At 40.6% G+C, this 21,585-nt stretch overlaps 3 protein-coding genes across 7 annotated transcripts in view; 2 read left to right on the top strand and 1 right to left on the bottom strand.

Moving 5' to 3' along the window:
* The window catches only part of DTNA (dystrobrevin alpha), a 379,312-nt gene that overhangs the window by 17,657 nt on the left and 340,070 nt on the right, over positions 1-21,585 (top strand). The gene's annotated exons all lie outside the window — the stretch shown is intronic.
* Positions 1-21,585, bottom strand: part of NOL4 (nucleolar protein 4) — a 156,217-nt gene that overhangs the window by 90,555 nt on the left and 44,077 nt on the right. For all 3 annotated transcript variants that reach the window (XM_077352487.1, XM_077352489.1, XM_077352490.1), the window contains exons 3-5: positions 17,756-17,867; positions 13,144-13,256; positions 8,578-8,710 (exon numbers count right to left, since the gene is read on the bottom strand). In XM_077352487.1, the coding sequence (XP_077208602.1) occupies positions 8,578-8,710; positions 13,144-13,256; positions 17,756-17,867 (358 nt within the window). The remainder of the gene's footprint in view (positions 1-8,577; positions 8,711-13,143; positions 13,257-17,755; positions 17,868-21,585) is intronic.
* The window catches only part of LOC143844809 (uncharacterized), a 77,713-nt gene that overhangs the window by 15,335 nt on the left and 40,793 nt on the right, over positions 1-21,585 (top strand). For 2 of the 3 annotated variants that reach the window (XR_013234141.1, XM_077352492.1), the window contains exons 3-4: positions 7,775-7,887; positions 9,755-10,122. Coding sequence is in view for 2 of the 3 variants with exons in the window: in XM_077352492.1 (XP_077208607.1) it covers positions 7,875-7,887; positions 9,755-10,068 (327 nt within the window). In the remaining variant the exon portion in view is untranslated. Of the gene's footprint in view, positions 1-479; positions 545-7,774; positions 7,888-9,754; positions 10,123-21,585 lie in introns of those variants that run through there. The other variant, XM_077352493.1, reaches the window with a different exon arrangement.

Below are 21,585 nucleotides of genomic sequence, written 5' to 3'. Positions count from 1 at the left end.
AAAAAGCCAGTTGAGATGTAATGCATTGCTAGGACAGACACTGCTAGTACAGTGAAACAACCTGTTGAACTTCCACAAACAAAGCAATGAACTTTTGAATTGATCATCAAAAAATAATTGTTTGTTCACAACTGGCAAACAGGGCACAATATAGTAAGGCTGTCTGGAATGGCTGCCAGCTGCCTCCATTTTGCTTCCATCCATTTGAAGCTGACCTGTCAAGCATTAAATGGCCGGCAGCCATTTTAACAGCATATTCTGCTTCCCTTCACTTGGAAGAGGAGGATCACAATGGGCTCAGTATAGCTGAATATCTGTCCCTCTTAATAAAGCAGTAAGAAGGGTTGGGGTGGGCTGAATCCGGGATCAAAACTCCCAGATTGGCCCCTTGGCCCCGGACTGACAAGCGGAGGAGCCAATCAGAAGGCACAAAGCGCCTTCCGATTGGGCCCTCACCAGGACAGACCAGAGTTCCAGCCAGTCAGCCCAGCCAGGGGCAATCTGGAGACATCACTGCCAGTCCCGACCACTGTAGGGAGAGGAGGTCAGTAGGGCTGCCAAGGGGAATGAGAACGGCGGCTTGGACAGGCTGCGCCAGCCCTTTTTGCCCCAAGGCTGTCCTAACTGTCATGTCCAACTGTAAATTGCCTCAGAACCCTGACAGGGCTGGCAGGAGGCTGGTGATTGTGCTCCCTCCCCCTCCCTTCTGGCCTGCTGCAAAGGAGCCTTTAACAGCCCCTGACTGAGGCGTTTCCGAGAACAACACAGGGGAGCCTCAGGGCATGGGAGTGTGCATTCCTTTTGAGGGGGGGGATTTCTCCTTCTGCCAAACAGCTGACAGGGAGGCCACAGAAAAGCCCCTTCCCACTTAGAAGACTGCTCTGGCCGGGGTTAGATATAGCCAAGCTATGTGTATTTCCTCTTCGCAACTCTGCAGGTTTGAGGCCACTGCACAGTGTTATTCTGCAGACGAAACTGGATGCTGTTGCAGAGTTTCTTTTGTTTCCTGTTTCATCTGCACAACAACCCTTTGCAGTAGGCCTCAAGTCTTTCAATTCAACAACAACCTGTGTGGGAGGCCTTAAATGTTTCTTCTCTACCACAACCCTGTCCAAAGTAGCCCTTTCTGCCTGGGAAACTGATCTTTATACTCTGCAGGTGAGCTGTAATTCCAGGAGCTCTCCAGGCCCCACCTGGAGGTTGGCTACCCCTGGGTTGGAAATATTCCTGGAGGTTTGGAGGTGGGACTTCAAAATCGTACAATGCCTCAGAGTCCAGCCTTCAAAGGAGCCATTTTTGCCTGCAGTTGGGAGAGAGTGGTGCAGGTGTGTCCCTCCTGGGCTGTGGGCTATGGCCAGCCCTTACTAGCAACTGTTTGTATTCTGGGGCACAGACAGGCACACCAGCATCAGTCCTGTGAGTCTGGGAAGTGCAGGAAGATCTAAATAAATATTTACAGCCTGAAACTGTAAATAGTGAACAAGTAAATGGCTGGAGACACATGGGAATTGCAACAACTTTTTCAACCTTGGCCTGGCAAATTATTTAAAAAATGTATAAAAAACCTTACTAAGGTCAAGACTGTTGTGCACAAAGAGTCTTCCTCTTAGGGTTGCCAGCTTCCATGTGAGGCTCTCTACCCCACCTCCCTCATGGGGAGTCTGCTATGGGGAGAGGAAGGGAAGCGATTGGAAAATGCTTTGAGACACCTGAGGCCTGCTGAGTGACTGCAGCCCATTCCCTGTTCTCTCAGACCTCTCACAGCTACATTCCTCACAGGTTGTGAGGAATTGTGACAAGATGAAGGGAAAAGGTGTTTGTAAACCACTTTGAGACTCCTTTGGGTAGTAAACAACAGGGTACAAAAATCCGTTCTTCTACTAAGGAGCAATCATGAAAGAAACATGTGGGCACAACATTTTATCAGCAGTGAAAAAACGGAAGAGAAGGAACAGGGTGGACACCTGTGTACTGTGACTACCCCATGTGTATTAGGGCAGAGGAGCATTTCGGTGTCTGTGGCCTAATTCCCACAAGAAGGGAAATGACTGGGAGGAATTGGTTGGCATGTAATCTTCCCCTAAGAAGAGTCTCCAGTCTGATTTTCCCTTCACATATCTGAGGACATGGCTCTGGAAAGCTCATCTGTAACCACTATGCCACAATTCCCAAAGGTCAGTCCTCTCCCACAATCAACGAACATTCCACACCACAGGTTCTTGACACCCATATCTCCACACCCATGCCCACATTTGCCACCACGCCACCACAACCTCCCACACAACACACACATTCAACTCCATGCCCTTACAAACTAGACAACTCCTCCCCTTCCTCTTCCCACTGCCAAGATCTAGTGCCCGTTGTATTCTTGGATACAATGGGCTTTGCCCCTAGTCCCTGAATAAAAGCCAGGAAACTGGCTCTTATTTGGGTCAGCTAAACCAGTAGTCAACACCGATTCTCTCATCTGTATTCAGTTTTAAAAAATCAGCAAAATGCCGGCAAGGGATTTTTTTTTCAGTTTGGGTGAATGGAATGCACATACCTAATAGTGAGCCATGGCTGGTTTCGAGTGGTCAAACTCTTTTGTTTGTTCAGCGTTCTTGTATTTTACAAGGCTCACCACAGGGTGGCACCATTTACTATTACTCATGTTGGACTTTCATAAAGGTGGGGAGATTTAAGTGTTAATTTCTTATTACTAGAAAAGAATTCACACTTTAAAATCTGTGAACTGGCACATATATAAATATAGGCCTCCATTAAGGGGGGGGGGGAAAAGCTTTCTTAAGTTTTCAGACAATGAATGTTGCAAAGCTTTAGCAGTGTACATAAGAACAATGTTATTTTCAAGGGAGAAAGATGATGTGTTTATGAAGCCGATGATTTTTAATTGTAATGACTCAGTGCTAAGAGGTATATTGTATTGCTGTACTAAAATGAATTTAAAAGAAAGAACTATTTACAACACTGTCAAACAACAACAGGGAAGTGGTTGTTTATAAAAACTTTCTCTCATTAAAATCAAGTACAGTAGACAACATAATACTTATATTTAATTAACATTTAACTTACATAACTTATAAATGTTTAATTTACAGTTATATTTAATTATTTATATTGCATAGCAATTTAGCTTCCTGTTGTTAAACAAGTATTTTTCCCCTAAATTAGACGGTAAAAACAGATGAGTTTTGCTTCATTTAATATTTAAAAGGCAGTTACATGGCATCTTTATGTTTACTGCATACAGAGTATTACCTAAAACATAATTTTTTTCAGCTCTGTAATTAATCAGGTTTACAACATATCAATTTAACCTTATGCTAATATTAAAAGCATTCTTAATATAGTATTACTGTGTCTTCAGTCCAACTGTCTCAGAAATCATTAGTGAAGCTTTTGTGTGTAAGTAGCCCAGACCCAACCTGGTTTGGGGGGGGCACAAAAGGGAATCCCCAACTGATCGCACCCTGATATGGCAAAAGCAGTGATGTATGACTGGTTTCAAAGTGTGTCAATAGGGCATGAGCAGGGGAAAGATTTGGCTATTCAGCCACAGCCACAGCCACCCCAGATACCAGGGTTTGGAGCTACAGCTCCCCCTCCCCACCATACACACAACCAAGTGAAGTTGAGTTAAAACCACACCTCAGATTCAGAATGTTGGAAAATGGAAACCAGGATTTATTGGTGATCTTGCACCCCATGTGTCTTCAAGTCACGTTTTTATTATCTGTGGAGAAGCCCCAACATGACTCCCAACCACACATAAATCATATTCTTTAAAACAGTTATCAGATAAATTATATAAACAGAGAGAACTAAAAGCCCATAAGAGCTATTATTTAGTGTTCCATAATAATTAAACCAGAGTTTCAAAAGGAAAAAGCTAGAATCCTACAGGAAGCAAATGTGGATTTTTCTGGCTTTGCGATTTACAATAAACTTTAAATTAGCTTTAGCATGTATTTAGTACCCAACAGAAAACTGACCTAGCTGACTCAGTTTTCTGCTGGGCACTAAATATATGCTAAATCTAATTTGTGTTGAAGGAGAAAATCCTTGTCTTTTTCCACTGAACAAAATTCTTGAGAGGGCCAACACAAAATTATTTTAGATTTATTTTGCTAGTTTAGCAATACTAGTTGTTGGCTCAGAGATAAAGTCATTCACAGCAGTTAAACATGTCAAAGGAGAAATGTCATTGGATTAAAGCACCAAGTATCTAAGTTGTTTGAGAAAGAGAGAGATAGAGAGAACTTTTTCATTTATTATTGACTTAGAATCTTCACTTGCATAATTATGCAATAATAACCAAGAACTTGATTGCAACAAGCTGTTAGTAGATTGTTGCTAACAAGTTAAACATGACAAACAATTTTGAGGCAATATTTGTCATTACAAGACACATTCAATGGTTCCAGGCAATAGTAATAGAAAGTGACAGATGTACAGCTGGAATGGTGGTGTGGAAAATGCGATTGTTTCCCGGTCACAATGGGCAGTCAAAACTCAGCATTGCATCTGCTAAATGCATAATTGGTGCCTCATAAAATTTGAGGCCACTGAAAGCAAATTCTAATAAAAGAAAGGACAACTTCGGGGGGGGGACAGCTTGTGTAGTTAATAAAACAGGATTATCTTCTATACGCTATGCTGCCCAAAATGCCACACATTAAATAATATAACTATACAACACATGCAGTATTAATGTTTAAATTAATTGTTTAAATTACTAAGTTTTCATAGAATCACAGAATAAAAGAGTTGGAAGGGACCTCATGGGTCATCTAGTCCAACCCCCTGCACTATGCAGGACACTCACATCCCAATCGCTCATCTACTGTAACCTGCCACCCCTTTGCCTTCATAGAATCAGTTTTGCCTATAAAGTAACTCTGTTTTTTGCAAAATGGGTAGCTTCTTGACTAAGAACTAATGGACGCCATTCTGATGATGCAGAATTTACTGCTCTATTCATAGAAGGCAATTACTTTAAAATCTGAAAATCCACATGACAGGAAGAAGATCACCAACCTTAGCAAGTCTCATTCAAAACTTGAAAAAGGGCAGTGATAATGACTTCCAAGTTGTAAGATGTTTAAATATTCAAGAAAGAAGAGAACCGGCTGCTTAAAAGAATAAAATAGTTTTATCTAGAAAAGAAACAACTGTTTATAGAGTGAGGAGACATGTCTAACTATTGTTCTTCATTCAGTCTGTTCTGGAGGCAAGCAGGGAGAGAGCATGCTCGAAGGAGGAGGTCTCCAAATGAGTCAATCAGGACACAGGAGGGGATTATTTGAAAAACATCAGGAAGTTCCTATTTTAACCATACTAAGTACACATCTCCTCTGATGTCCCCTGTAGGATATTCTTCATATGCTTTTGAATCATGCACACTATGGGATCTTGCATATTCCAATGCTGAGAAACCAGAGAACAGCTAGTGGTGCAAGGCTTCCCCAATGAAGCAAATAAGCCAAACCACCTTGTATGGCTGTACTAGTCATAAAGATAGTGTTGTATGCTGCCTCTTTAAGAAGCTATCCAAGCTATCTCAGAGCAAGCAGGGACTCAGGGCTTCTCTTTGCAGTCTCCTTGTTAACATCCTACAGAAGAATAGGGTAGGGATGTGTACCAAGAAAAAATTGGTTCTGTTTCAGTTCAGACCAAATTGATTCTGGTAGACCCAGATAAACCGAATCCCATTATTGGTACAGGGATTCAGATTTGGGTGATTTCAGTCAGAGTCAGCTAAAGCCCAATAAACAGCTGTTCCGCCGAGACAAGCGGATTAGCTGTTTGGGGCGTTCAAATACCTCCACCCCCAGTGCACAGCCCAACAAACAGCTGAGGACCAGCTGTTTGGCAGGGTCTTATCCCCTGCAGACCCCATCTGAGGCTGTGCGGAGCCCACTCTTTGCAGCTTCAGAGTGGCCTTCTGGGGAGACATTTAAGACTTTCTCAATCAGCCAAATCAGTCAAATCAAGCCTGAATCAATTCAGGCTTTTCTGATTTGGCTCATTTAAACTAATGGGATATGCAATTCTCTTTGGATAAATTAAAAAAAAAAATCAACATTGATTTGAGTTTTTCAGGCTCATCTGAGCCAAATTGCCTAGTTTGCTTAATAAGAATCTGCAGAACCATACCAGGACAACCCTGGCTTAGAGCTCTAGAAGCAGTTTAGTTAAATAGGATTATTCCTTACTAGCCAAGTAATCTACCCTACAATTACTTTTAACAAATGGAACTGGGTATTTGTGGTTTGTTCCACCACACAATAGCACCAATTTAGGTGGTGAGGAGGACTACTTGCTGTCTTATATACAACACTTATTAGGACTTTAGGGGTAAACAACTTGTAAGTTCAGCAGCGTTGAGCCTGGCCGGCATTAAGAATAGAGATTTTCAGTTTGGAACAAGACAATATGTGGACAAATAAATGGGTTTGGACTTGCAACCACTCCTAAAGGTCTAACAATATTGTAGAACAACCTCTTGCACAACCTATTCTAGACAACCAGTTCCAGATCAAGTTCAAGGTGTTGATATTAACCTTCAACACTTTATGTGATCTGGGCCCTGCGTACCTACCGGATTGCCTCTCCCAGTATGTCCCCCAGAGAGCACTATGATCACAAATGCTAATCTGCTTGTGATTCCTTGACCCAGAGAAATCTAGCTGGCCTTGACTAGAGCCAGGCTTTTTCAGCCCTTGCTCCTGCCTTGTAGAATGAGCTACCAACTGAGATCTGGGCTCTGATGGAACTAACAAACAGCACTCTTCCATTAGGCCCAGGGTTGAGGCCATGATAAATGGAGAAAAAACTATGAGTCCCTCTCTGTTTCCCTCCATCTCATGTCGCTCCCCAGCTGTGCTGTTTACTCCCTGCCCCTCAGGAGACTTTCCTACCATAGGCACTGAATAGGTTCTGAATAGAATGGCCAATGGAACTATGGGAGAACAGCAATGTGTCAGTGTTTAAAGTTTTGTTAGCTGCAGCTATATGTTGTATGCTGCCCCAAGCCTGTTTACAGAGAGGGGCGGCTTATAAATGTAGTAGTAGTAGTAGTAGTAGTAATAAAATAGTTAACAACCTGGGTGCATAGTAATTCTTTAGTATAATATTCAGCATGCATTTCTATGTCACTACAATAAAACTCACATTGCTTACTGAATTCAGTAACTTTAGGTTTCTCTTGAAAGGTGTGTTAATATATACCCCTTTCAGTTTGTGGCCGGAATTTTCTTTCAAAATTGAGTTGTCCTGAGAGCTGAGCCTTCATGTGACCTCTAAATTGATTAATCATACCAGCTTCTTCTGTGGGTTTCTGATAGCTAATAATCAGCCCGTACTACTGATGTTCTGTTCTTAACCTTTCCTGTTTTCAGTAGCTTTGGTTTGTTTTTAACTTTGCTGGCTTGAATGTTTTATTAAATGGTATTGGTTGTGTTTATTAGGATATATTTGAAACTGGTTTTACTACTATAAGATGTCCTGTAACTGAAAAGGAAGATGAAAAAAAATTAAGAACCCTAGGAAGCAATAGACATTTGCTACCCTAACAAACACAGCTAGTTCCAAGTTCTTAAACTCCTTTGAAACTTTAAATATTTTCATGAATGAGATCTTCAAGTTAATTGTTTTCACAGGCACAGTAAATAAATACCTCTACACTGTGTTTTGTAAACCAGTTTAAAAAACAAGACTATAAAGATCAATGCTGTCAAAAAGAGAATTTTACTAACTCTGATTTTAGGTACTACTTTGAGGTACCACTGGTCTGACATGTTACTATCACAAGCTGGAATATCCCAAGGAGTAACAGAAAAAAGGGAAGCCTTAGCTGCTTGGCCAGAATGCTGATAGTGGGTAAGTAACAAGAGGTTTCTATCAGAATGAATTAGATTAGGACAGTTGGGTAGGAAAGACATCCAATATTTCAGAGTAGCTGAAATGGGAAGATAGCAGGCCTGATACCTAAAAGGGTTGCTGGGGGCAGAAATACAGAAATGCATATTGACAGAGCCAAGCTAATGAAAAATATAACAGGTATGAGGCAACAGCTCAAAGTTAACACTGGGCAATGAGAGGAGATATCCCATTGAATAATATCCCCCGTGCTATATTGTTACCACATTCCTAAACAGAAAAAAACAGCCCATGTGCAGGAACCTTTCTGCCTTGGCTGCTTCATCCAGAGGCAGAAAACCAGGGGCAGATGGGGTGCACTGCTAAAAATGATCCCCAGTGGGGATGAAGGAAGCAAGGTTGCTGGTTCGATTCCTCGCATGTCTAGATTAGTTGGTAGGAAAGACTATTAGTTGGTAGGAAACTTATGATCCTAGAGAGCCATTGTCAACCAGATTAGACAACATTGAACTAGATCAGTGGAAGGACTCAGCGAAATATAAGTTCATGCGTTCATAATAAATGACTGAGGAGGAGGAGTAGGTTACAGGCAGCAATGGAATAATCAAAGAATCAGAGCCAATAAGTATTGTTTGATGATAGAGAAAGAGAGGTGGTCAGGAAGATTTCATTTTTAAAAAGTAAACTTACCATCTTGCTGGCCCTGAAGAGTCTGTGGACTTTGAATTCTTTCTTCAAGATTTGAACTAAGGTCAGAGTTCACTGCAGACATCCTGGTAGAATCACTCAGATCAAATTCATCACTTTCTATAGAACTTTCATCCTAAAAATATAAAATCCTATCTTTAATTTGTTAATTAATGTTGCTGCCTCTCCACAGAACCTGTTCAAGGTGGTTTACAAAGTAAATTTTGATAAAAATATAATTAAAATGTTAACAATTAACAAACTATTAACCCATCATTAAAAACTCAGCAGGAACACAAGAACAGCACAAAACATTTCATATTCAAAACAAAGCTCATAAAGCACATCTCAGACTAGCAGCAAACTGCCAAAGGAATTTAGTCAAAAGTCTGAGTAAAAAAGGAGAGGAGGTACCTGAAAAGAGTAAGATTGGTGCCAGGCAAGCCTCAAAGACTAGGTATTCCTGGTCCCAAACAGGCAAGCTGGTAGATAGATTTATCAGGCAACAGGCAGGTTGTCCAATCCTGGATCTACCCTATGCTGCACCAATGCTCCTTGGTAGCAGCTAATAAAGTTGTGGCCATTTTTTAGGCAAAATATCTGGTTGCATTTTCCTTCCACATACTCTCTTCCTAATAGATCATGGGCCTGCAAATGACTTCTGGCTTCTGTTATAAGATATAAAGAGTTTAGCCAAACAGGAAAAGAAGGAAATTTAAAATCTGGGAAGATCTGAAGGTGACCAATTATAAATCCCAGATAGGCAAACAGTTGTTACATTTGCAGTAATATCATTGTTAAACAATACACTAATTCCTTCATTTTAGTATCTCCAGGCTAAAAGTCTTCTACAAACAGTTGAAAAATTAGCCATGAACAATGAAAGGAATTTATTCTCTAAAATATATAATGTTCTATTAGATGCTGATGGTAAAGAGCAAAAAATATTTATAACTGGATGAATGATTTGCGAGCTGCAACAAGCTCAAAGGTTTGGGCATCAGTATGTGAGGCTACCAATGCCTACCATCTGGTGGGAGTGTAGGAGTAGAGTTCTGGAATATGATCATTACAATAATCCCTAAAGGTATAAGAAATTATCCTCTAAGGGTTATTGATGTGGAGCACATCTTCTGGCGCACTTGGTGAAATGGAAATTGTCTTTAAATCCTGCCAACAGAGCAAGCCAGAAAACGGGGACCTGCAGCGGCAGAACAAGCTAGCCAAGCTGCAAAGCTGGTTCCTGTGGAGGCCTGGGCTGCCACTGCAGCAGAGCAGGCTGGCCAAGCTGTGGAGCTGGTGCCCGAGGATGCCAAGAGATCTGCAGCAGCGGAGCAGGCCAACCAAACCATGGAGCTGGTGCATGTGGAGGCTAGAGCAGATGCATCAGCAGAGAAGGCTGGCCAAGTCACAGAGCTGGTCCCTGCAGAGGCTGGGAGAGCTGTGGTGCCACAGGAGCCCCAAAGGAGCCTTGCAGCGACTAGCCATGTGTAGCCCAGCTGACGCAGTGAAAGAATGCTGAACATGGTGGCCCTCTTACAGCAAAAGGTCAGATGGGGAAAGGGAGGGGGAAGAAGGAGTCTCTTTGTGTGTATGGGTATCTGTGTCTGAGATGGGGAGGGAGCAGGGATGAGGTTGTGGAAGTGATAGGTAAGGGGGAAGAGGGCAGGGGGGAATGGGGGGAAGTCTGTGTCTCCATGTGTGTCTCTAAGAGGGAGGGGGAGGGACCAGGAAGGACGTTGTGGAAGCAAAAGGTAAGAGGGAGAAGGAAGGGAGGAATGAGGGGGAGAGCAGTCTTTGCTAGCACCTTTTATGTGGATTTGTTCCTCATAAGGGGCGAGAATCCTTGTTGGAAATGTTTGTTAAATCATATAGAATTCCTAAAGATTTGTGAATTTGTTCTTAATGCTATAATATCTCCAAGGCTAATTTTTGCTCAGAACAGGAAGAAGAATATAATCCCTAAGAAAGAGGATAGGTTAGAGAAATTAATAGAATGTATTCATCTAGTCTGTTACATAGCCATATATCTGATAAATGTGGAGAACAAAATACTTTCCTGTCTAGAATGAGCAATTAACTTGAAGCTTATATAATTGATGTTTTATAATGGCTCTGCAGTTTGAACTTCAGAAATTTGTATTAGTTTTATTTCTATATTTTTAATTAAAAACAAATAGAAAATAATTGTAATTCACTCCCAACTTGTAGATGAGTAGGCGGCAGGGTGAGGCTCCCTGTGCATTTGGGTATGTAACTTGCAAGAGGTTCATTCTATACATTTTGGAACCTTTGCCTAACATTTTCCAAAAAAGCACTTTCCTGACTTGTTATAGACTTCTCCTGCATTGTGCAGGGAGTTGGACTAGATGACCCTGGAGGTCCCTTCCAACTCTATGATTCTACTGTTCCTGCTCAAGTACAATATGAAGCTCTGATATGTCAAAACTGCTAATGCTGTCCAGTCAGAGGTGTTCTGGCAATTGTGACATTTCTTTCTCCTTCCCCCTTCCGCTAAGAGTATTCAGTCTTTAAATATGCTTTATCATGATAGGTTGCAGGCCCAAAGAAAAATATTGAAGATGCCATTTTACTTTGCTAGGTTCCTTCATTAACCACTCAGCAAGTTATTATCTAGCTTTTCATCTACCACTTAAAAAGCAAATGTAATATTTCCAAGTAGGAAAAAGTATCACTATTTTAATAAATATAAATAGATTACATGACATTTCCTTACCTTATCCAAGTTGAACTTGGATCTTAGTGCTTTGCCTTGGCTATGCTATTGATTTTTTTTTTTTGCAGAAAGTCATAAAAGCTATATCAGTTTTCTCTTAATTCACTCTAAAAAAATATTTTTATATATTCATTCTGCTTTTCCTTCTCTGAAAGCCCTCACTCACTCTTAAATCTCACTCCCATAACCCTAGATTCAAAGGTGTTGAGGTAAATTTAAGTACTGTCTCGTTTTTAAAGAGTTTCATTTATCTCGGACCAAATTTCTTAAGCCATCCCAAATTGTTTTTCTTAGCTAGGATCATAAGTCTCCATAATTCGTTAAAAGGTTTAACCCTTATGAAGAGAATCAATCATGCAGTATGAATGATTTTACTAGGATCTGAGCGTGCAATCTCTGAAGTATGCATATAGATGCAGAAGTACCCACCTAAGGACTGCTACCTAAGGATGCTAGCTACTGGGTTTTGTGACTATACAGTTTCAGCTGGAAAATCTAGGCATCATTGTGTGAATACTAAAAGGCCCTTATATGTTTCACTGCAGATTTGTGATGGTGTCTCTACTTGGGTATATCTACACTGCCTTTCCATCACTCTTGAATTACTGAGAAAAATAAGCATTCAGGATTTGCCTTTGCTGTCTTTTATCTTAAAAACAGTATATAACATATAAATGGCATTTAAAAACCCATAAAATAGGGAACACAAGCCATGGAAATGAACTCACAATGATAACAGAGATTAGAATAAAAGAGAAATGAAAGGAGGCATATTTGTGCATCTCTCGTAATAACTCTACTTTCAGAGACTTCCTCTATGAGCTCTCCAGTAACTAGACCATAAAAGCTAATGTAAACAATGCAAAAATGACTGATCTGCCAGTACCTTTTGTTATGTCATACCATAGTCACTGAATAGCACATTTATACAGTGAGTTCTGGGCTGAACTGAGAACACCACAGGCTGGAGTGAAATAGCATGATCCTGTTTGCAATACAGTCTAAAACATACAATGAAAGCAATATATATGTGTAGCAGGGTGTATAGTGCCACAGAGTCCACCTTCTAAAGCAGCTGTTCTTTTGCAGGGGAACTGATTTCTGTGGCCTGGAGATCAGTTCTAATTTCATATCTCCAAACCACACCTAGAGGATGGCAACCCTAAATGCCTATTCATGGTTGGAGAACAAGATCATGTTTTCCCATCTTACCCATCAGGCACACTGGTCCTATTTCCTGGTTTAACAAATGTTCCTTCTTGAGTATAATGTTTGCAGAAGCCTACATGCATAAACTCTTTGAGCTAGTACTGACCACAAAGAAAATCTAATAAAATGAATTTTGAATTTCTAGCTTTCTAATGCTTCTTGCTTAGGCTTAGGTTGGAGTAAAAACTGTTAGGCACAGTAATGAAATTTCAAATTCAATACAAGGCATTGGTCACCACTGAATAAGAGGTGCTAGCTAAACAATTTTGTTAAAACATAATTAATACAACTTCAGTTTAGATGTCATGCATGGATAGCCCAGGCTATCCTGATGTTGTCAGACCTCAGAAGCTAAACACGGTTAGTTCTGCTTAGTTCTCCAGATGGGTGATGACCAAGGAATACCGGAGTTGTCATGCAAAGACAGGTGAAGGCAAACCATCTCAGAAATCTCTTGCCTTTAAAAACATACAAGGGCACTGTAAGTTGGTTGTGACTTGGCAGCAAAATAAAAATGAAGCTGTGCTTTTATTTATTTTTTAAAGAAAGTTGTTACTTTTAATGGTTAATTAGACAAGCCTCTGAGATTGTAAGGTTGTTGCATACCAATTGTAGGTATTTACCTCATCATTTTGGGAATTTAGTAGCTGCAGCTTCATGTGCTTCATGTAGGCCATTGTGATTGGCATATTGTAATCAATCATGCTGGTCACTAATGTTGTGGGCTTTCCATTATCTGTAATAATAAAAAATATAGTATATGTAGTTATGGTATTTTTCATAGGCATATTAATTTAACATAGGTTGCATACAAAAGTTCTCACTTCATTAAATGCTTAACCTCAGAATATTCATCCTGAATAGATCTTCTGTATTTTTAAAACTAATCCTGATTATTTGCATTTTAGGTTGCTCCCTCATAGAAGAAGAAGAAGAGTTGGTTCTTTTCTCTACCCAAAGGAGTCTCAAAGCAACTAACAATCACCTTTCCTTTCCTCTCCCCACAACAGACACCCTGTGAGGTAGGTGAGGTTGAAAGAGCCTTGATATTACTGCTTGGTCAGAATAACATCAGTGCTGTGGCGAGCCCAAGGTCACCCAGCTGGTTGCATCTGGGGGAGCGCGTAATCAAACTCAGCTCGCCAGATTAGAAGTCTGTACTCCTAACCACTACACCAAGATGGCTCTCATAGGGTTGAAGTCTACATATTGCAAGTAGAAACTGTGGCTCATTAGCATCTTTCCTTTTCTCCGACAGCCCATTGTGATCTCCAAAACTGGTGCTGGGAGTCAGGAGAATCTCATAAACAAAATGCCATAGAGAGCTACAGCAAAATAACCCCTCCATTTTCTGTCAGACAAGGTCTTCTTCAGCCACAAGGTTTCCTAACCTACTCAAAGGTAACATTCTGAGAACTCATGGTTCCATATACAGAGCAAACTAGACTGATACAGATCAGAGGTCTCAATGCATGAATGAGAAAGTGTTGCTGGGAGGAAGGATGTGGATCTTTTAAGCACTAGGGAAATTTCAGGATATGTTGAAGCTGTACAGAAGAGACAGTCTTCACTTGAATCAAAAGGGAACCACACAACTGGCAATTCATATCAAAAAGGTAGCAGCAGCTTTTAAACTAATCCTAGGAGAAAGTCAACAGGCTCTGGGAAGCGTCCAGTTCAGGAAAACTCAGTCCAAAGGGTATTTGAAAAGTTGTCACTTAGATTAGGGCAGGGAAAGGTTCCTGTTGACACCAGAGGATAGGAGCCACAGTAATGGGTTTAAACTATGTGTAGAACATTATTGGCTAGATATGGGGAGAGGGGGCGGAATTCAGAGAGTAGTTCAGCAGTGGAATCAACTGCCTAAGGAGGTAATGAGCTCCCCCTCACTGACAGTCTTAAAGCAGCATCTGGACAGATACTTATCCTGGATGCTTTAGGCTGATCCTGCAGTGAGCAGGGGGTTGGACTAGGTGGCCTGTACAGCCACTTCCAATTCTATGATTCTATGATTTTTATGTTTTCTATGGGTTCAATAAAACTTGGGAATGACAGCAGGATAGTGAAAAAGAGCTATGGCCAGAGACAAAGGGGCTAAGGGAGGCACGGTTTGCTGGAGAGATAAATGCATTGTAGGCATCTATATGTCAAAGCTAGAATCTTCTGAACCAAGTTGAGGAAGCTGGAGTGCTTGGTGCTCAATGATAATTTATATATAGTCAATATAACAGAAACATGGCAGAATGGGGAAATCAATAGAATACAATCATCCCTGGGAATCAGCTCAGTAGGACATGGAGGATTGAGTTGGGAGAGGTATTACCTTGTATATCAAAGAGGGCACAGAATCAAATAAGTCAGACAACATTAAGAGATTGAACTCCACAACAGAATTAAGATGGTAAAACTACTGGGCCCTAATTAGGGGTATACTATCACCCACCTGATCGAGCCCTAGAGGTTTGATCATGAGATAGACAAGGAAATAAGGGAAATTACTAAAGCAGATGATGTTATAAGATTGGGAGACTTCAGCTATTCTCTCACTGACTGAGTAAACATGTATTTTAGTCATGGTGTAGAAAAGAAATTCCTAGATATTATAAATTACTATGTACTGGGACATAGTCACAAAACTAACAAGAGGAGTAGTAATCTTGGATTTGTACTGAGTGGGTCTCAAGAACTCATGATGCAGCTGTTGTTGTACCAACAAGAAACAGGAACCACTATGCTATTAAGTTCAGCATTCATTCAATGGAAAATTACCCATAAAGTCCAAAATTGTAATATTTGATTTCAAAAGAAAGAACTTAACAAAAATGAACAGCATAGTTATAAATAAGCTGAAAGATAAACACAAGAGAGTTAAATCCTTAGATGATGCTTAAAGGTAAAGGTAAAGGTATCCCCTGTGCAAGCACCAAGTCATGTCTGATCCTTGGGGTGATGCCCTCCAGCATTTTCATGGCAGACTCAATACAGGGTGGCCTTGCCAGTGCCTTCCCCAGTCATTACTATTTTACCCCCTAGCAAGCTGGGTACTCATTTACCGACCTCAGAAGGATGGAAGGCTGAGTCAACCTTGAGCCGGCTGCTGGGATCGAACTCCCAAACTCTTGGACATCGCTTCAAACAGCATTTCTGCTGCATACCACTCTGCGCCACAAGAGGCTCTTAGATGATGCTTGGAAACTATATAAAACCACACTAATTGAAGGCCAGACAGAATACATTCCCCAGGTTAGGAAAGTTGCTGCAAAATAACTGCACAGTTAATGACCCAAATCAGGGAACTCATAACCATAAGAAATAAAAAGGCTTCTTCTAAAAGGTGCAAGGTCTAACCGAAAGAAGTGAACAAAAGAGAGTATGTGGTCTGGCAAAAGAAGTGTAAGTTAATAATTAGGCATAAGAAAAGAGGATTTGATGAGCAGATTGCTAAAAGTGTCAAGACAAAGAATAAACATTTTAAAAAATATATCAAGAGCAGCAAACCAGCCAGAGAAGCAGCTGGATGATAGAAGGGATTGCTTTAAAAAATGGGGAGTTGGCAGAGAATAATTTTATTGTTCACTATGGAAAGTATGGGGGATGTATGTTTAGCACAGCCACTATTTTCAAGAAGGGAGTATGAAGAACTTAGTCAAACTGAGGTAACAAGAGATGTTCCATACCTACTGAAGAAATTAAAAGCCAATAGGTTCTGATGGTACACACCCAAAATGTCCCCCTTTTCTGTTTTCTGGGGCTGGGGAATGAGCTGGGGAAGAGGGGGGCGGGTGATTGAGAAGCCTTCTCCTAATCATACTGGGGTCTGAGCACTTTGTTTTTCAGCCAACCATTTACAAAAAAATGTCTTTTTGGGCTTCAGGGACCATGTCCAGCCTCCTCACCACTCAGGCAGGCAAAAACAGCCCCGTTTCTGTTTTCTGGAGGTAGGAAATGAGCTGACAAAGAGGGGGATGATCAAGCGGCCTTCTCCCAATCATACAGGGATCTGAGCACTTTGTTTTTAAGACAACCATTTACACAAAATGACTTTTTGGGCCCCAGGGACCATGCTCAGCATCTCAGAAATCCATCCAAACAGAAATCCAAAAGAACATCCCCCTCAAAAAAAGGAGGGGGGATGCTGTATCATTCTGGTGTTTCACCATAGCAACACAGCAGTGTTGATTTTTATTTAAAATGCATCTGTGTTGTGGCATTGCCATATAGCAATGCAGAAGTTCCTAATTTAAAAAAAAATTGGGAGCTGGGGGGGGGGGGAGAGAAAGTTTCAGTCTACAAGAGAACTGCTGTGCTGTGATTGGTGGCTTGCTGTAATTTACAAGCCAAGGAGTGGAGGGAGAAGTTTGTTTTGCTTTCCTTTGTAGCCTCCTCAGGAGGCAAAAAGCCAGATGGGGCAGAGGGGATACGTGGGAGTGGTCTCCTGTGAGGAGGGCTGCGAACGCGAGGTTTACCATCCCATATTTTACACCTCCATGTGGAAACATTTGTGGAATTCACTGCCAGGTGATGTTTTTATTGCCACAGGGATAAACAGTTTAAAAGACAATTAGATTCCTGCAGGATAGGTCTATCAGTGACTTCTAGCCATAGTGACTGAAAGGAACCTCCACATTCAGAGTGTGTAAACCTCTGAGTGCCAGTGCCAGGGCTTGGGAGGAAACATCAGGGGAAGTTTCTATGACCTTTCGCTAGACAAGATGCAGGACTAAATGGACCACTGGTCTGATTCAACACAGTCTTATGTTCTAATTTTCTTATGAAGCCCTCACATAAACTTGGGGAGGTCACACCTTTTTATGAAGGAATAGTGAGAGAGGAACATCCATTTTAATGAGAACCGATATGCTTGCAATTCATAGAACCCAATCCATAGAAGGAATCTCAATAATACAAAAGTATTTTTAAGGGGGGGCATTATTTTTAATATCTGAGATGCAGGCTATCCATGCAATTTATCTCCTTCTTTTAACTGCACATATAAAAACAGAGGAGAAAAATGTTTCTCTTAGATAAAATCTACTTTCCAGAGAAACATGGTATTACACATTCTTTCCGATAATGCAGGAACCTCTACATTCTGACTTAAGTAAATAAGATTATAATACTCACTGAACCATCCTTGTGTACCACATTTTTATGAGTCTTCACTTAAACCAGGAAGATATAAATGGGCATATGAATAAAATTGCTTTACATGCTACAGTTTGACACTGAAGATACCTTTATGATCTGCTCCATCTGGGTTTAAATGCATTCTTTTCTGGCACTCTGAACAGCTCATTAGAAATCGTGTCACCGCTTCTCTTGGTAGAAAGGCATAGGTCTCAGAAATCTGAAATGAATAACAAAATATAAGCATCATTGCTTATAAACTGATTGAACATGATTTAACAGAACTGATCATTATATTTGTGAATGAGGAATATTATATCATAATTCCTGAAAGTATCATGAAAGCATGCACTGACTACTACAGACTTTCAAGATAGCAATTTAATCTGTCTGCTTATGAGATAAGGACACTTTAAAAACAGTAATTCAAAAAGGCTTAACTTTCGTTTATGAAAAAAAATCAGCAGCAGAGTCATCATCATGGGCATTCAGCTGGAGTGCTATGTAAAATTCTATCCTACTCCCAGCAATCTCCTAAAGCTGGAGATTGTCAGCATTCACCAGGAAATTATGAAAAATTTATGTATTCTTGAAGTTGCTATGGTCTGAAAGACCATCACTTGCAGCCAGGTTCTGGGTCTCATATCTGGACCAAATCTGATCAGAGAAACCTTTTCCTCCATCAAGCGATAGCCATCAAAGATGCTGCAGTCAAACATAGGGGAAATGGAGGCCAAAGACCCATTCATCTTGAGATGGACACAATTCCAAACTGTATAACAACAGCACTGGATGCTGTCATATTGCTGGCAATTGCTGAAATGTTATAGAAATGGTTATATTTTTATTATTAATATTTTTTAATTTTTATATAGAAAAGAACAAGGAAAAATATCTTTGATTACAGTATTACAGTGTCATCCCTCCCTCTACCCCCAGTCCTCATTTGCTTGAAATTTCATATTGCTGAATACTCTAGATGTCTGTTGCCACAACAAAAAAATCCCACTTTAACATCACATTTCTAGCACTTACAGTCAACGGGTGTTATAAAAATTACCCTTAGACTTGACCCAAGGCATATCCTTAAGCTAGAAAATCAGCTGGTTCCTGCAATTGTTCACAACAACATACCTTAAGTATTTAACATTAAGCATTTCTTATAAAACAATATGCACTTTAACCCAATATTTATTTATTTTTAATTTAAAAAGGAAAAAAACCTTTATTTTTTCATTTACAGCTACTTTAGCCCAGTATTTTTTTAAGGGGAAAACAACAAGAAGCCCACTTTATCATAACATTTGCAGATCTTAAATTCTTCAATTCAAATTGTTTTAAAATCTTTGCAGTTACCTTAAGTATTAGGTAAAGGTAAAGGTATCCCCTGTGCAAGCACCGAGTCATGTCTGACCCTTGGGGTGATGCCCTCTAGCGTTTTCATGGCAGACTCAATACGGGGTGGTTTGCCAGTGCCTTCCCCAGTCATTACCGTTTACCCCCCAGCAAGCTGGGTACTCATTTTACCGACCTCGGAAGGATGGAAGGCTGAGTCAACCTTGAGCCGGCTGCTGGGATTGAACTCCCAGCCTCATGGGCAAAGCTTTCAGACGGCTGCCTTACCACTCTGCGCCACAAGAGGCTCTTATAAAACAGAAACAGAATATAGAAAAAATGTCAGCCCTCTCCCCTTGCCTCCTCCCAATCTTCTTAAGGAGATCTCAATTTGAAGCTTAGAAAATGAAGTTGTGCTCTTTTCCACAGAGTATCTGCCAATGATTCTTGAAACAGTTGCACCTCCTGATCTCCAATCTGGGGTGTGTTAAGACCATTTTTTTCCTGGGAAGCTCTTTTAGAATAATTACTTTCAGGACAAACCAATGTGTCTTTTGGCTGGTTCTTTTGTGCTTCTGCTTTGAGATATGTCTTTTCAGTAAAGGTAACCTCATCTGGGGGAACTTGATCAGTGATGATAATAAGTTCTTGTTACAGGTCTTGCTTTCCAAAGGACTCCATCTCCAATGCTTCAAAATTATCTTCCGCTGAAGATTTCCAATCTTGTAATTCTTCACTCTTGCTATTTTTTATTCCAGTTGGTTAATATTATCATTATCATTTGGTTCATCATTCCTGTTCTTGCCATTTTGGATCACCTTAAAAATATCTTTCAACAAATTTTATGTGAAGGCATTCAGAACTTCTCTTTGTTTTGCTAATAGACGGACCATCTGAGTCAAAATAGCCATATTACAATCAGACTTAAAAGCCAACACCAGCCAGTCTTGTGCAATATTTCAAACAGCCAGGAGAGGTCCTCCCACAGAAGTTCTGATTGCTTAGAAAGTCACACAGTGGAAAAGATATCGCGAGAGCCGTTATCGAGGGAAATCTCTGTATAATGTAAACAGTCCAAATTAGCTCATTTATCTTTAAAAATTGTTCATATGTTTCACTGTTGATAGCAGATGTTTGAAGTTAGAGAACTCTGAAGTCTCTTCAAAGCAGTTCAGAAAATGATAGAGGAATGAGAAAGAAAAGGTGATCCTTGTTAGAGAAGGCTCTGACAGCAGACTGCTTCTTGGCCTTGGTCATGTATAGCTATTAGCGATCTGGAGAGTCTCTCTCCGCAGATCAGTGACAGGCCTTTTTAGAGCTTTTTAGAGTTTTCCGAAGCTTTTATAAGGAGAATTTAGCAAGGTTTGCGCATGCTTCCGCCGGACGTAGATATGTTCAGCCCCCTATACGGACCAAGAGCTCCCCCTTAGGAGAACTGCTCAGGCAGCCATCTTTCCCGTCTCTCCAGAAAAGGTTATCTTTAGTTATTGAAAGCACTGTTGCTATTGTTTTTACTCACTGCTATGAATTATGCTGTACTTACCTCTATGTTCTATGTAAACCACCCTGAGCCATAAGGGAAGGTGGTTTAGAAATATAATAAATAAATAAGTTAAATCTTTAATCTATAAAATGAAGATTAACGATAGTTACAGCCCTCATATATTCTTTTACTGAATAGTTAGTATATTCGGAGTAGTTAGTATATTCAGAGTTAAGCTGTATTGAAATTAATGGCGTACCCATTAAGCAACAGAATAATAAATGATTTGGATGAGGGATTAGAGGGGGTACTTATTACATTTGCAGACGATACTAAACTGGGATGGGTAGCAAACACAACAGAAGACTGAATCAGAATACAGGTTGATCTTGATAGGCTCGAAAACTGGGCTAAACTAAATAAAATGAGGTTCAATAGGGACAAATGTAAAGTTCTGCATTTAGGTAGGAAAAAACCATTTACACCAATATAGGGTGGGGGAGACTTGTCTTGGCAGTAGCATGCACGAAAAGGATCTAGGAGTCTTAGTAGACCATACACTGAACATGAGTCAGCATGTGACTCGGTGGCTAAAAAGACAAATGGGGTTTTGGGCTGTATCAAATGGAATATTGTGTCCAGATCACGGGAGGTGATAGTACCGCTTTACTATGCTCTGGTTTGGCCTCATTTGGAGTACTGTGTTTAGTTTTGGATGCCACCATTGAAGAAGGATGCAGACAAACTGGAGCATGTCCAGAGGAGGGCAACAAAGCTGGTGAGGGGTTTGGAGGCCAAGACGTATGAGGAAAGGTTGGGGGAGTTTGGTCTGTTTAGCCTGGAGAGGAGACAACTGAGAAGGGATCTGATAACCATCTTCAAGTATTTAAAAGGGTTCCATGGAGCAGAGTACTTTTCTCTTACCCCAGAGGAACGGACCAGCACCAATGGGATGAAATCAATGCAAAAGAAATTCTGTCTAAACATTTGGAAGAAGTTCCTTACAGTTAGAGTGGTTTCTCAGTGGGGCCCATTATGCACGGCTGCTGAAACGACGATTTCGGGTCACATGGAAAACGCGGAGGGGGAAGAAGCGAAGCAAACCGCTTATGCACGGGAC

This window comes from Paroedura picta, chromosome 9, assembly GCF_049243985.1.
Source record: "Paroedura picta isolate Pp20150507F chromosome 9, Ppicta_v3.0, whole genome shotgun sequence".
NCBI classification, from domain to species: Eukaryota; Metazoa; Chordata; class Lepidosauria; order Squamata; family Gekkonidae; genus Paroedura; species Paroedura picta.
The sequence above is the reverse complement of the archived record's forward strand: the minus strand, read 5'-3'. Positions and strand labels throughout refer to the sequence as shown.